At 44.9% G+C, this 16503-nt stretch overlaps 1 protein-coding gene across 1 annotated transcript in view; it reads left to right on the forward strand.

Moving 5' to 3' along the window:
* The first annotated feature begins 2020 nt into the window (after positions 1 to 2020).
* MFSD2A (MFSD2 lysolipid transporter A, lysophospholipid) overlaps positions 2021 to 16503 on the forward strand; it is a 47344-nt gene continuing 32861 nt past the window's right edge. Inside the window, exons 1-3 of the mRNA XM_083369764.1 lie at positions 2021 to 2866; positions 6464 to 6589; positions 10127 to 10251. Of these exons, the coding sequence (XP_083225890.1) occupies positions 2777 to 2866; positions 6464 to 6589; positions 10127 to 10251 (341 nt within the window). The 5' untranslated portion in view covers positions 2021 to 2776. The remainder of the gene's footprint in view (positions 2867 to 6463; positions 6590 to 10126; positions 10252 to 16503) is intronic.

Below are 16503 nucleotides of genomic sequence, written 5' to 3' on the forward strand. Positions count from 1 at the left end.
TGAAGTAAAGGATTATTATTTTTTAATTAAACATTTCCAAAATCTCACATTGAGGTTTTCTCTATTCTCAGAAATCTCTTGTTTAAAAACTGGATCCTTAACCCAGCCGGACTTCGTATGGCTCTTAAATCCCACACCGTTGGCTCTCAGAGGCATCATTAACGCATCTAGCAAGGCGTTCTTGGCAGTTTTCATAACACAATTAACAAAGCTAAGCTTACTCAATTAACCAGTTACTGGCTGGATGTTCACATCACAGGCTTGATTAAAATATCCATAAGCTAGTTTGTCCTTCAGTGGCTTTATTTAGCCAATATGTTTAATCTGAGGAATGGAAAAATATAGCAGCTGTAATTTGCAACCTTGGTTAGTTTTAGTCTTGGCTTGATTTCAGCTTCATGAGTTAATTCAATGACCAGATTAAGCACAATGGCAAACAGATTTCAGGATTAAAGTGAGGGTCAAACTCAAACTCTACTCTACGGTTAGTTGTACGGTATTCAACTCAGGTCAAAATCCAGAATGACATTTTTTTGCGTTACACTCATTAATTGTGAGGAGAGAGGGCGTGTTAAAAATGTGCTAAATGACCGTCATGAATAAATATGGGTAGTCCTCGACTTACAACCACAACTGAGCCCCAAATTTCCATTGCTAGGTTTTGGCCCCTTTTTGGCCACCTTTCTTGCAACAGCTGTTAAGCGGATCAGCGCAGTTGTTAAGGAGTTACTAACAGGGCTGCGAAGTGAATCCCGACTTCCCATTGACTTTGCCTGTCAGAAGGTCGCAAAAGGGGAATCACGTGACCTCAGGATCCCTACAACCGTCCTACATACATGTCAGTTGCCAAGCAGCTGGATTTGGGGCACCTGTCCACAGGGAAGCTGCAAGGGTGGGCTGGGCGTGAAGAGCGTCCCTTTCGTCCAGGGCCACTGAAAGTTGAACGGCCACTGAAAGGCACGGTTGGTAAGCCGAGAAGTACCTCTAAGCAGGCCGTGCAAATACGGTTATCTCAGAAAGGCTGCCGTTATTTTGGAGTGGGGCTTTTGGAGGAGTTGGTGGGCAGCAGCAGCGTGCTCCAGGGGCGAAAAGAAGCAAGGCCTCTTAAGGAAAGGGTGGAAGAGTCAGGATCAGAACAAAGGAAAGAAGGCGAGGTTGTCAGAATACAAGCGAATTTGAGGGCTAATCACATGGAGCCCCATTTCCATCTGTCCTGTGTGCCATCGTTCCCTCCCTAGAGACTAAATGGACAATGTGAAATTTGAGCGGGCCCCGAACCAGAAGTAAACACCAGTTTCTATTAAAAAAAAAACATCAGCCTTCTACTCCCATTCCTAGGCTGATCGATCAGCACCAAATGTGCTCAAACTGACCCAGTGTTGCCTTTTTACTTACTTAAAGCACATCAGTGTAGCTGTCACCAATATCATCTATACTACACTACAAGAAGTGATCAACTTACGATCATTTGTTTAATAACGGTTCAGAGTTATGATGCGACTGAAAAAAACTGACCTATGTTCTTGAAGACAGATGACACTAAACTGGCAGGAAAAGCCAAGATAGGCTCAAAATCCAGATGGATCTTGATCGACTTGAACGCTGGGCCCTGTCCAACCACAAAGGAATTCAGTATGGAGACAAGTAAAGTTTTACACTTAGGCGAGAAAAACCAAATGTGCAGGTCCAGATTAGGTGAAACCTGGCTCATCCACATGGAGCCCCATTTCCATCTGTCCTGTGTGCCATCCTTCCCTCCCTAGAGACTAAAAATGACAATGTGAAATTTGAGCGGGCCCCGAACAAGGAGTATATATCGGAGGTGGTGACCCTTGGAGAGCTGTATGCAACGAAATTTCATTTTGATGTATGCCGATTGGTGTGCATTCATTTAGTTTAGTTTTATTTAATTTATTTATAAATTAAATAAAAGTAAACTAAAACTAAACAAGAAAGTTATCCTCATTATTGGACTCGAAAAAGGAGAAGCCCAGCACTCCACAGGGACTGCCGTCCCAGAGTGGGAAAGGCGAGGGTGTTTTCGGAGCCTGGGCTCCGGATTGGCTCCCTTCCTAGGTGCAGAATTTGGGTGTCTCTACTCTTCATGCCGCCAGGAGCGAGTGGGCTGGGCCAGGAGCGCCCTCCCCCGTTACGAGCCCGGGGAGGAGCCGGGGCTGGCGGCACACGCGGAAAAAAAAAATTCCGCCCGTCGCAGAAAAGGTCGCATTCATTCATTCTCCTCCGCTCGGGACGCGCACGCCAGCCTGTCCCGACGGCGATTCCCGCAGCGGATCAAGGACGTCTGAAAGCCAACTGAGCGGGCAAAGAGGAGAGGAAGAAAAAAAAAGAAAGGAAAGGAAAAAAAAACAGGGCAAGGGGAGAAAGGAGAAGAAAAAGAAAAGGAAAAAGGAGAGAGGACAAGAGGAGAAAGGAGAAGGGAAGAAGAGAAAGAGGCCAAGAGGAGGAAGGGAAAGGAAAGGGAAGGAAGGAAAAGAGGAAAAAGGAGGAAGGAAAAGGAAAGGAAAGGGGGAAAAGAGGAAAAGAGGAGAAAAGACAAGAAAGGAAAAAGGGGAAAGGAAAGGAGAGGAAAGGAAAGGAAAGGAAAGGAAAGGAAAGGAAAGGAAAGAAGGAAAGGAAAGGAAAGGAAAGGAAAGGAAAGGAAAGGAAAGGAAAGGAAAGGAAAGGAAAGGAAAGGAAAGGAAAGGAAAGGAAAGGAAAGGAAAAAACTTTCGGGCACGGAGATCAAGTAATCGGAGCCGATCCCCTGGGTTTGCCAATGGCCAAAGGAGAAGGAGCTGAAAGCGTCTCCTCGGCTGGCCTGTTGCAACCCAGCATCTTAAAACCGGAGGAGCTGATCCGTTCCAAGGTAAAAGCCAAAGTCATCTGCGGGCCGGCCAAGGCGAAAAGAGCCCCCCCCCCAACCCGAAAGTTAACTAAGGCGCGGAGGGGCTGGAAACCGCGCGCGAAGCTGCTCCTGCTTGGGAGCCGGGGAGATTTACTCCCGAGGAGGCACGGCTAGAAATAGCCGGGCCATCCCCGTGCGGCCCGGGCAGTCAGTCGGCCGGGGAGTGGGGTGTGTGTGTGTGTGTGTGTGTGTGTGTGTGTGTGTGTGTGTGTGTGCCGCTCGCTGGCTTCCCTCTCCTCCCAAGCAGACTCGGGAGGGCGTGAAACGGCCCCTCTCCCAAAGAAAAAAAAAGGGTCCTGGAAGCCAAGTTCGGTGGTCCCTCCGGATCGGGGCGGAGGTGGGCGGGCGAGCCTTCCTTATAAGGCTCGGAGCCTTCAAATTCGAGCGGGCTCGGGAGGATCCAGCATGGCTCTGCGGCGGACGCTGCCTGGCCCCTGGCGCTTGGTCAAGGTGAGTCCTGCCTGGTTGCACGTGTGGACGGGGCAACGGGGGTAGCGAAGGGGACTGGCAAGGAGAGGAAGCCGCCCCGCCTCGCCTCGCCTCTTGTAAAAAAGAGCCAGCTCGCTTTCGGTGAGTCAGCCTTGGAGTTGTACTCGAATTGTTACGAGGCCTCGTGCGGTTCATTCATATAAATGGTGAGAAGAAAGTACGTCCCCCTTTGGGCGACTTCCTCTTGGGGAAATATATAAATAAATAGTAGAGGAAAGCGCGCTCTCGCGCCTTGCAGCCAGTGAGATACCCTTGGCTTGTTCCAACCCCCCCCCCCTTTAAAACACACACACACACACACACACACACACACACACACACACACACACACAAGAATTAATGGGGAAGGGGGCAGACTTTCACCTTCAAGTCTCTTTTTCCAGCCTCGTGGCGGGGTGTGTGTGTGTGTGTGTGTGTGTGTGTGTTGGTGCGCGCGTTTCTGCCTTTTTAAGAAGTGACTTTAGGAAGTGGCCGTTTCAGAAAGGGGTGGGGGTGAGGTTTTAATGCGAGGATGTCCGTTCGGGGGTTTGGCTTCCCTCGTGGTGGTGGGCTGCGGGCGGCTGGGTTGTCGGAATGCCCCGATTCTTAGCGTCAGGTGGGAACTTACCGAGTTGTGAGCCTGGGACTTAAGAGCTCTTGAAAGAATGAATGAATTCAGTGCTGAAAATCGTCGGAAGCTCACTTATCCAGTTTCCGCTTCTGACCAGGATGGCCAGTAAAACAAACCTTAACAGACAAGGAACACTTTGTCTGTGGCTTCTCTCTTAGGTGTCTATGGAAGTCCTTGAAAAAGCCCTTTAAGAGTTTCTCTCTTAGACTTGATGTTTCTAGTCTGTAACCTGAGCACTGGAATACATGATGGCTGGATTTTGATGAAGAATTTGTTGGGCTCTTGTCAGATGGTTTTAGGGTGACCACATTGTGGCTTAAGTGAATGGCCTGTTTCGCACAAAAGGTTTGGATTCACCAAACCATTGAATATCCAACTGCACTTTATTTAGTCTAGCCTTGCAAACATGGCTACTGTATATGGCTTGATCTTGGGGTAACCATTGAATGTAAGCCAAGATTCAGGGCATAGCACTTGGCTAGGCATTATGGTACCCACCCAATGTTTTGAATTTTAATAATAATAATAATAATAATAATAATAATAATAATAATAATAATAATAATAATAATAATAATAATAATAATAATAATAATAATTTTATTTATATACCGCCCTTCTCCCGGAGGACTCAGGGTGAACAGGGCAACCATATAAAAATACAAAAAATACAAAAGTTAAAAAAGAATTAAACATATGCCCAAGCTATAAAACAGTAAATATATATATTAAAATGACAATAAAAACCCAACCCATCCCCCATCAGGCCAAGCCAGCTTGTTCAAATAAATGCGTCTTCAGATCGCGCCAGAAGGAGCGAAGGTCGGGCGCCATCCGGAGCTCCACCGGCAACCGATTCCATAAACCCGGGGCGCCCACAGAGAAGGACCTCCCCCTGGGGGCCACCAAACGACATTCTCTGATCGGTGGCACCCTGAGGAGGCCCTCTCTGTGGGAACGCACAGGGCGGAGGGAAGTTGATGCCGGCAGCAGGTGCTCCCTAAGGTACTCCGGACCCAGGCCATGTAGGGCCTTGAACACCATTACCAGTACCTTGAATCTCACCCGGAAGACAACTGGCAGCCAATGCAGCTCACGGAGCAGAGGTAACATGGGAGTATCGGGAGACTCCCAACACAACTCTCGCAGCTGCATTCTGTACCAGTTGGAGCCTCCGAGTGGTCCTCAAGGGCAGCCCCATGTAGAGAGCATTGCAGTAGTCCAGACGAGAGGTCACAAGCGCATGAGTGACCGTACACAAGGCATCCCGGTCTAGATAGGGCCGCAACTGGCAGACCATTCAGCCTTAGCTAGCATATCCAGTGGCAAGAGAATGCAGGTTTGTATCCAAAATATCTGGGGAACATCGAATTGTCCACCTCTGATTAAGAATAGTGTGAAGATAGTCTTTGTTGTCTGGAGGTTTAACTGGAAGATCCCACTATTTTGTCACTTGTAACATGCTTTTCCAGTAGTAAAAAACCGAGCTGAATTTCAGAAAAAGAAGCCTAGTTAAATCGGGAATTACAAACTCTTTCAAAATAATGCAGAGTAGCATGGATTGAGTGTTGTAAATGGACTAAGATTTTCTCAACAACAACAAAAAAAAACCCACTCCTGTGATTTCAGCCAGTATGTTTATGATGATCCTTCTGAGTTCACAACACTTTTATCAATTGGTTGGATTGCACATTTGCTGTGTTTACTCAATACACATAAACAACTCTGGTAAAAATCCAATGGTGCGCAAAACTCAGCTTTAACTTCTTTGATCGGATCCAAGGGGGGGTGGGCGGGGTGGGAGAGGACCTCAGAGCTGAATAATTTAATGCAACATCTCAACTTTTTCAATCGTAATAATTATTGATAGTGCTTGGATGAAGGGGGAGGGTGTTACGGAGATAAACCCTGCTGGCACTGGGGAAAAGTGTTTAATGGGTTTTTCACCTCAATTGGGGCTGAAAGCGTGACCAAGCACCACTTTTTGTGAGCCAGCTTCTATTATCTGTCCTTGGTGAGATTTATTGCCCATTTGAGCTGGGATATTTGCAAAGGGTGAACTAAGAAAGTTGTTGCTGTAAGGTAGGAGTGATAAATACCTCGGGATGATACCTGCCGTTGCTAAAGATTCTAGAAAGTTGTGCAAAATTCTCCCTTTCTAAAACTAAGTACAAACCAAAGCACTTGATCAATTTCTTGTTCAGTGTATTGTGTGAATCCAGAAAATAAGTTAATTCCGTAAACTGTGTTGGGTGAATTTAAAGATGGATTTAATTTGTGGAGTATGGACCAGTATTTCTCATCCTTGGTATTTTTAAGACATGTGGACTTCCAACTCCCAGAATTCCCTAGCCAACTTCCTGGGAAGATGCCAAGGCTGAGAAAAACCAATACGGAGTGAGTCCCGTTTGATCTTCCTTATGGTGCTTTGACCATTGCTTCTAAATTCTCTTTTCCAGAGAGAAAGCAAAGCTAAGCTATCAATATGCAGCAAAGTGTGTTATGCCATCGGCGGAGCACCCTATCAGATCACTGGTTGTGCTTTGGGATTCTTTCTGCAGATTTACTTACTGGACGTGGTGCAGGTAAGTCCTAACTGGCCTGGGTCCTCTCTTTGAGGCTGGGTGACGGTGGTCAGATCAAGACTTATTTGGGACTTGTGTTGGATTCTACTCTAGGCTGAGCCCCTTCCACAGACTTGCACCCAATATAAATTTTCTTTAAGGGCTGTTATCTTTGGTTTAGAGTTCCCCAAAGCTGTTGTTTCCATACAGAATTTCCTACATACTCCACTCTATGTAGAACCTTAGCTTTTCAAGGAAGTGTGTCCACTCTATGTAGAACCTTAGCTTTTCAAGGAAGCGTCTCTTCTGGTTTCTGCTTGAGATGCTAGCTTCTTATGCAGAGGTACTTTCTTGATGCTCTTTCAGATCTGGTCTCAGCACTGTGTCCCTCCTACCATACCATCCACCTGCATGGACAGGCCTCCTTCAGGCAACCCTTTATTGAGCTCATGATCCAAGGGCTTCTGCAGGGCTGTGTAAAGATAGTCCTTGACTATCTGTTGCTGAGCAAGGTGGTTGTGAAGTCTGTCGTGCCCAGTTTTATGACCTTTTTGCCACAGTTGTTAAGTGAATTGTGCAATTGTTAAGTGAATTACACAAATTACACAGCTTCCCCCATTGACTTTGCTTGTTGAAAACTGCCTGGGGAAGTTGAAAATGGCGACCAGGACAAGTTGCAACCATCCTAAAGGTTTGGGCTTTGCCAAGGGCCCAAATTTTGATCATGGGATGGCGGGGACACTGCAGTGAGCGTAAGAGGTGAGGACCGATTGCACATCACTTTTTTCAATGCCATTGTAACATTGTAGCAATTGCTAAAACGAATGGTTGTCCATTGAAAACTACCTGTCACAAATTGGCACAGTGCAGCTTTCTTGCATCCAGAATCTTCCAGGTGTGGTAGGATTAAAATTCCCAGAAATTGTAGCAGCACCTGATTGCTGTTTGGGAACTCCAGGAGTTACTAAGCAATAACAAATATGCTGCCCCAATTCATCCAGAAGAAGGGGTGGGGAATTAATTTTCCCAAAGGGATACAGCAAAGCTGGGATGGTTGTGCAAAGCCAAACCAACAGGGCCGTACACATTTGATTTCTAATTTTTTCCAACTGACCTCACAGGGACTAGGCAAGGACAGAGAAAGGGCCAGATGTGGCCTTGGGCTGTAAAATGCCCAGGTCTGATCCAGAGGGCACCACTTTAACGAAGGAAGCATCCCCAAATTGCAGGGGTTTCTCATGCTTTTTCTCCTAGATCAGGGGTCTGCAACCTTGACAACTTTAAGACTTGTGGACTTCAGCTTCCAGAATTCCTCAGCCAGCTATGTTGGCTGAGGAATTCTGGGAGCTGAAGTCCACAAGTCTTAAAGTTGTCAAGGTTGCAGACCCCTGGCCGAGATGGAACTTCATGCTTCCCTTTCACACCTTGTCTTCCTGGGGCAGAGAATGCCTCTAGAATTGCCGACAATGTGAACCCAACCAAGTCTAAAATCCAGAGCCTCCTCCCACTTCTACTCTGATATACAACCACACTGTTGAACGCATTGATCGGTCCATTGTACATGCTCCCGGCAAGTGTTCCCAAATGAAGCACATCTTGTTTTCTCAATGGTACAGTGCTTGCCTCCATTCTATGTTGTTGGTGGCATTTCGCTTTTAGTAAATAACTCCTGCTGAGAATAACAACACATTTGCTATTGCTTAGTAACTCATTGACTGAGTTCACACATCCCACAAAGGCCTGGCTTGCTTGATCTGTAATTTGTTAAATAAGCCACACTGGCTTGGTTTGACAAGCCCCTAAGCCTGACCAAACAATGTTATGCACAACTGTTGACATGTGGTTCCATCTGTTTTTTGGCCCCATCTTCTCTGGAAGCCTGCATAGCGTGTAGAGGTTCATAGCTTTGAATGAAGAATTCAGCAATTCAGCGTTTCAAAACTTGCGGGTGGGAGACCTAAAAATGCAGTTAATGTGACTATGGAGATTCTCAATCATCCAGGTCATGTTTGTCCCAAAGGCGCCTTTTCCAAAAGGCAGATGGACTTCCTTGTTTTGTTTTGTTTTTCTTTGAAAACATTTCGTTTCTCATCCAAGAAGCTCATCCAGAACTGAAGAAGCATCTTGGATGAGAAGTGAAATGTTTTCAAAGGAAAAAAACAGCAAGGAAGTCGTCTTTTGAAAAAAGCACATTTGTGGCAATTAATGTAACTTCACCATCTGAAAAAGCATGCCCAGGTTTCTGTTTCAGCTAGAAACAGAATTTGAATCAGTAGAGAAGCTCAGGAGAAGATGTCACATAGGTAGTCTTCAACTTATGACCGGTCACTTAGCGATGATTTGAAGTTACGATGGGCCTAAAAACTACTTAAGACAGTTGTTGTTGTTAGCTGCAAGGTCATGTCCGACTCATCGCGACCCTATGGACAGCGTTCCTCCAGGCCTTCCTGTCCTCCACCATCTTCTGGAGTCCATTTAAGCTCACGCCTACTGCTTCAGTGACTCCATCCAGCCACCTCATTCTCTGTCGTCCCCTTCTTCTATTGCCCTCAAGCTTTCCCAGCATTAGGCTCTTCTCCAGTGAGTCCTTCCTTCTCATTAGGTGGCCAAAGTATTTGAGTTTTAGCTTCAGGATCTGGCCTTCTAAACAGCAGTCAGGGCTGATCTCCTCTAGGACTGACCGGTTTGATCACCTTGCAGTCAAAGGGACTCGCAGGAGTCTTCTCCAGCACCATAGCTCAAAGGCCTCAATTCTTTGGCGCTAAGCCTTTTTTATGGTCCAGCTTTCACTGCCATACATTGCAACTGGGAAGACCATGGCCTTGACTATACGCACTTTTGTTGACAGGGTGATGTCTCTGCTTTTTAGTGTGCTGTCTAGATTTGCCATGGCTTTCCTCCCCAGGAGCAAGCGTCTTTTAATTTCTTGGCTACAGTCCTCATCTGCGGTGAACTTGGACAGACCTGAATTCAAAGTTCCAATGGTTTCCCCCTCCCCCAGTCACATGATCTCATTTTGGGTGCTTGACAACTGGCCAGCATTTACGGCCACTTGCAGCATCCCACACTCACATGACCACAATTCAAAAGGGGTTTTAATGGAAACAGGCATTTCCTTCTGATTTCCAGCAAAAAAAAAAGACCCATTGTGGACAATGGGTTCGCTTAACAATGTTCATTTATGACTGATACAAAGGAGGTTGTAAAATTGGGCACAGTCACATGATGACCTGCTTAACAATCAGCACGACTTAACGAGCATAATTCCAGACTCAATTACAGGTCATAAGTTGAGGAGTACCTGTACTTATTGGAAGAGACAGAAAGCCGTTGCCAAGAGAATTTCAGCTGCTCAAGAAACTGCTTGAGTTTACACGGCTGTGGTTTAAATACTGAGTTTTCCACCTTGCTCTCTTTCCGATGGGTTGGCTTGTTTCTACTGGTCCTTTTTCTTTCCCTGCAAGAGACCAATCTGCTTTTCTTTCACATTACTTACAGTGAGAGAATGAACTCCCACTTCAACTTTACTGGAGGTTCTTCCTTTCTTCTGTTTAACAGATGGACCCCTTCTATGCATCTATCATCCTTTTTGTGGGACGTGCCTGGGATGCCATAACTGATCCCCTGGTGGGTTTCTTCATCAGCAAAAGCTCCTGGACTTGCTTTGGACGCCTGATGCCCTGGTAAGCATGCCTGGTTGCAATCTCGTGGATGCCTCTTTAGAACAAAGTCTTACGTTATACGGTGACATCTGCAGAGTTTTCTTGTCACCAAGCAGGAGTAGTTCGCCTTTTTTCCAAGATGACTTTAAATACTATTTTTATCCGATAGCCTGGTGTGCCTTGGTGCCTTCCATACCAGCTCCAACCTGGTTTAACTTTCAGAAGATCAACCAAGGTTGGCTATGTTCTGCCACCTTCTGTGATGAAATTTAAGGAAGCTTATTACTGCTGATCACAAGAGCACACATGGGTGCTATTGTTGATAACAAAAGAGAAGCGGTTTGCCATTATCTTGTGACATGTTTCCCCCCCCCAATACCCAGAACTTGTCTTCAGCTTGGAAAAAGTCACTAGAAATCAAGCTCACTGAAAATCAGTCTTGACTTAGCCAAAAGTGCTGTACATTGACAGAATTGTAACCCTGTTGTTTGCAGTTCTTGACTGGATAATGTCAAAAGCAGCAGAAGGGTTTTGATCCCTGGTGACTAAAGTCAGGTGAGCTGGAGCTTTGGATTAGCTGTGGCTTCCTCTTTCCGTTGGAGTTGTAGAAGAAGGCACTAACGGTGTAGGAAGTGGGTTGGTGTCTATCATAGTCAAGTGGGAAACATTCAAGGGGTGCATTTGATTGTAGCAGTAATATTGGCAGCCGATTGTGTCCCCTAGTTTTGTGACTGCAGCACTGTGGATCAATTCTGCTTCTTCCCCAACCTGGGAGATAATTTTGGGTCCTTGTAGTAGAGACATAGGAAGAAGGTGACTTGATGAAATTAAGACGCTTTGCATGCTGTGAGCATGAGAAGCAAAACCTGTGTTTTGGTAGGTCACAAGGGAGAAGTCAATCTGCACTTGGGACTGGGCTGGTCCATGAAAGGTTTTGTATGTGTTGGTATAAAAAAAAACCACAATAGATAACACATTTGTTCAAGCTACAACTTCTTCCTAGATATTCTATTTTCCCTCTAAAGTTTGCTTCCCCCCCCCTCACCCCATTTCAGCTGTTGGTGAGCATTTTAGAGCCCCATGTGGCTTGGGGAACACCTGTTTTCTTAATTTATAGCAAGCGTGAGCAGAAGACTTTCAGGATTGTTCCAGATCTTGAAGTCCTTCTTAATAATGATTGGAAAATAGCAACTGCGTGGCACCGGATTGCCTACAGTTGTGTTACTTATCCTTAGCAACTTTACAATGTGTGGACTTCAACTCCCAGAATTCCCTAGCCAGCCTGCTGGGAGTTGAAGTCCACAGATCTTAAATTTGCTAAGGTTGAGATACATTTATTTAGCCTAACCATCTGCTCAATTCAGGATTTACTAGAAGGTCTCTGAGAATTGACCTTCCAGACCTTATTTGAACCCCTCAAGGAAAAAAGAATTTTCAGCTACATAGGACAGCCTTCTCCTGACTGACAGCTCATACAAGTCAGGAAATTTATTTTGATGTTTAGCCTGGAAGGTCTGTAAATGATGTAAGGATTATAAATCAAAGAATGAGAATACGAGCATGAAAACCTGCACAGGGTATTATAAAACAGAAATGCACAATGTTTTCTAGGTTACATTTAGACATACCCTAGGGGTGCTGTCCAAAAATTTTTGCTTGATACCAAGACAGTCAAACTGAGTTGATTTAATTCACTTTTATGTAATTAAAACTTGTAGTTCAGAATCGTAGGCAGTTGGAGGATTTTCCCATCCAGCATGAAGATTAGCTGTTGATTATATATGATCCTTGACTTATAACCATAAGTGACCCTGAAATTATGGTCATAAGTTGTTGGGGTTATATGTTGAAAGCATGTCCCTGGACCTGAGTTTTTGGCTTTTTTTGTAGCAGTCATTAAGCAGATGCCCTGATGGAGCAGTGGGCTAATGCCTCCTTAAGTAACACCAGCTGCCTGCAATTAGTGCAGGTTCGAGTCCCACCAGGCTCAAGGTTGACTCAGCCTTCCATCCTTCCGAGGTAGGTAAAATGAGGACCCAGATTGTTGGGGGCAATTAAGCTGACTTTGTAATAATGCCGCTTGGGGGGTTGTGTGAAAGCCCTAATAAGCAGGCATATACATAGAATGAAGGCTACTGCTAAGCTTGTAAGCCGCCCTGAGTCTTCGGAGAAGGGCGGGATATAAATGGAATTAAAATAAATAAATAAATAAATAAATAAATAAATAAATAAAGTGAACACTGAGATCATTAAGCAAATTCATTTTAACTAAGGGGTGTTTTTTGCTGGATACCAAAAGTAAACACCAGATAAGATGAAAAAAGTTATGGTCACACGGCTGCAGAATGCTACAACTGCAGCCATAAAGGTGAGCCAGTTGCCAAGTGCCCAAAATGTGATCATGTGTCCATGGGGGTTTGTGTAGACATCATAACTTTGAAGAGTTGCTTACCAATCGGTTGTAGGTCTAGGACTATCTATAAAATGGTCAGATTGTTTTCCAGGGCTGGGCACATGTTTGATCTCAGAAGCATGAGGTTTCCACCATTAGGCCAACAAACCAGGAACTTTTAATAATTGGCTGGAATAATTCAGTCCTCATGTGTGCTCTCTTTGCATAGATTGGCCTTTAAAAGGAAAAAATATATATAAGAGCAAAGAGGAACAGTGTATGAATAAATGAATTCATTCAGCTAAGCTTTAGGGACCTCTTTTGAAAGAAGTTTTTGTAAAAGCTTTTCCTGTCTCTGGGTTCAGACAGTCACAATAAGCCCATGTGAATAAAACACTGGAGTCCCATAATATGCAACCATCACCAAACAAAAATGAATTATGTTTTATTATGCTGGCTGGGGAATTCTGGGAGTTGAAGTCCACACATCTTAAAGCTGCTAAGGTTGAGAAACCCTAGTCTATAGCAGGAACTCGGCTTACAACCATTTGTTTAGCAAAAATTACTTAAGACTGGTCCACAGGCTTGTGTGACCGTCCTAGAATCCTCATGGTCACATGATGAAAATTTGGGCACTAGGCAACCGGCATATATTTACAATGTTTGCAGTGTCCTGGAGTCACGCGATCACCATTTGCAGCCTACCTAGTCAGTTTCTGACATTGGGGGAAGCTGGATTCATTTAACGACCACATGATTCATTTAACAAGCGCAGTGATTCACATAACAACAATGGCAAAAAGTTCATAAAATTGGGTGCAACTCACTTAACAACTGCCTTGCTTAGCAAGAAAAATCTGGTCCCAACTGTGGTCTTAAGTTGAGGACTATCTGTTCTTCATATAATCTGTCAAATGATGGTTGGTTTGCCGCATGCTATATTACAAATACATGAAGCCTATTTTAGCTTAGCTTAGCCTGAATATTGTGTGGATCCAGAGAATCTCAAAGTCTGTTATAATAATAATAATAATAATAATAATAATAATAATAATAATAATAATAATAATAATAATAATAGGAAATGACCTTGGAGGTCATCTAGTCCAACCCCCTGCTCAGGAAGGAAACCCTACACCATGTCAGACAAATGGCTATCCCATCTCTTCTTTAAAAACTTCCAGTGTTGGAGCATTCACAGCTTCTGGAGGCAGGTAATTCCACTGGTTAATTGTTCTCACTGTCAGGAAATTTCTCCTTAGTTCTAGTAAGGTTTGCCCAGTATCTTCCAGGTATCTTAGCTGGCAGCTGTCTTCACCCAGCAAATTACTGGGCATGCAGGCTGGTATTGATGGGACATGAATTGAAGGGTTGCAAGGATGTGGGGCAGGCTAATTTAGTGGCAAATGAGAATATATGTTTATTGCATGTATGGAGGCTTTGCTGAGCTGCAATTGTTAGAAGCCCTGTGCTTGAGGAATGCAGATGTGCATGCATGTATGTATTCTGTTGTGTTGAAGTGCCCTCCTGCTCCTATATTTTCCGCTCTTGGCATTTGCCCAGGGTAGTTGTTGGCAGAGTTGCTTCCTCTGGAACACCTGAAACAGCCCGCTTATCAGCAGCTAAGTTTAGAGTCCCCTGATGCAAGAAGAGTCTGGGATTCAAGAGGTCATGTCCTCAGGCCTCTGATCAGGTGACTGTCCTTAGCGCTGCAGGACTCCCTGATGCATGTTGCAGCCCAATCCTTTGAGAACGGCCCCCAGCTCAAGTTTTTCTCCTTCTCTTCCTGCAGTTAAACCATGTGAGCTTTTGCAGCAGTTTCAGATGGACATTCTTGAAAGTTAGTTTGCCCTTCCACTACAGGTCATCCTCGACTTACAACTGTAATTGATCCCACAATTCATGATGGTGGTTCAGAGGATCATCTGATTTTATGATTTCTTTTTTTGTGGAGGTCATAAAGCAAACTCATTATTCGCTATGGGGTGTTTTATTTATTTATTTATTTGCTGGAAAGCAGATTTAAATGCCAGTTCCTAGCAAAAATATCATAAATCATAGCCATGTGACTGTGGAATGCTGCAAAGAGCCATTAATGCTGGTCAGTTGCCCAGCATCCCAAACATGACAGCTGCCCACCCTGGTCATGTGAAACAGCCCCCTTATCACATGACCAGGATGGACAGCTGTCAAAACTTCAAATCCAGGTGGTAAGTTGTTGTTTTGGGTTCCTTGGAATTTTGAATGAATGCTAAGCGACCGATTGTAAGTCAAGAACTGCCTGTATGCAAGTTCTTTCTGAAATACTTGCTCGCTCCATGTATTGTAGAGGATCAAAGTGAGCAGGCAAACAGAGCTCCTTCTCAGGATATTTCGTGCTCTTTTGTGGAATGCAAGGATTTTGCAACAGTTAGGAGGAAGCCAAGGCAATTTGCTTCTTTTTCAGACAAGGATAGGAGAGACATCCAGCCTGTAGAAATTCAGTGATGACATTTGCACAACCTGCTAAACCTGGTTATGGTTTTATGGGTGGATTTGTGTTCAGGCCATTGAGGCCATTAGAGCACAAGATATTATGTGTGGTGCAAACCCAGAAAATGGGCTAATGGAGAAACTCCACTCAGCATCTTGTATGAATCTGGTTACCGCTCCAGCCTTTCTGCCTTGGTAGATTGTTGTGGGAATTGAAACTAGAGGTTGCAGAGTTAAGGACATTGCCTTCAGCTCTTGAAGGAAAGACCAGAAGTAGATCTAGCCATTAAATCGCTGGTAGTTGTTGTTCTCCCCCCCCCCCCACCCGTTTCTACATGGGAGACTTTAGTATGAAAAGTTTCCAAGCTGTTGTTAAGCTAGCCCTGGAGCCTTTGGCATTTTCAGTTATTTTATTATTCCCTGAGCCTTTGTGCATTAGAGTCCAGTTCATCAAATTTAGGAGAAAAGGCCAGTTGTTGGGCATGGAGAGATAGGGGAAGGAAGGGCAAGCATCTCTAGGGAAAACTTGACCCAACCCATGCCATGATTTCTCACTGCAAATCCTGTGGCTCATGACGTCTTTGCATCCCATCGCAGAACCCAAGTACAAAATCCGGGATTTTCATTGTGAAATCCAGATGCGCGTTTTGATATTTTTGCATCATTGTGATTGGCCCTGTGTCCCATGGGGAAAACGCAATTTGCCATCTCTTTACCTTCTCTTCTCTCCTGCCTTCCCCACCTGTGACTTTTTCCGGCAGATTTTTTTCTCCCACCCACCCACCCCCATGTGTTTGGCAGAAGTAGCTTGGCATCACCCAGAGCTTCGCTAGCCATAAATGCTCATCGTGGCAATAAGAAGCAGATTCATGCGCCAATAACAGAGAAGGGCACTTTTCAGCTTTTTTTTCGGGGGGGGGGGTTGTGCCACACTCAGATCAAGAGCCACTTGGAGTTCTCTCTTTGTTTTTGGAGTCTCCTCAGGAGCCAAGCACCACTTCCCTTTTCCAGGAAGGGAAATGGTTAAAGCCGGGGAAGTTATGCAAAGGGTGTGCGTGGAGGGAGAAGTGTTGCAGGGAAGAGGAGACATGTGTAAAACACACCATCCCTGTTCAGCCAATGGGGAGGCAGGGTGTGTGTGCTTGTTAACATTCCATCTGGCTTCCTTCCCCCAACTGGTCTCAGGGCTCCGCCTTGGACTGGAGGTTACTCCGAGTCAAACGGTTCAGTCACCCTTGTGGGGTGAGTGAGACCAGCTGGGCTGAGCCGAAGCTTGCCCTTCCTTTCTCCCATTTTTTTTAAAAATAAGAATATAAAAAGTAATCAAAATAAATGAAAATAAAAATAATGGGCAGGGGAGAGAGAAGAAGAGTGGGGGGATGAGAAAGAAGAAAAAAAGGACTGAATCC

Source organism: Vipera ursinii, assembly GCF_947247035.1.
Source record: "Vipera ursinii genome assembly, chromosome: 9".
Lineage (NCBI taxonomy): Eukaryota > Metazoa > Chordata > Lepidosauria > Squamata > Viperidae > Vipera > Vipera ursinii.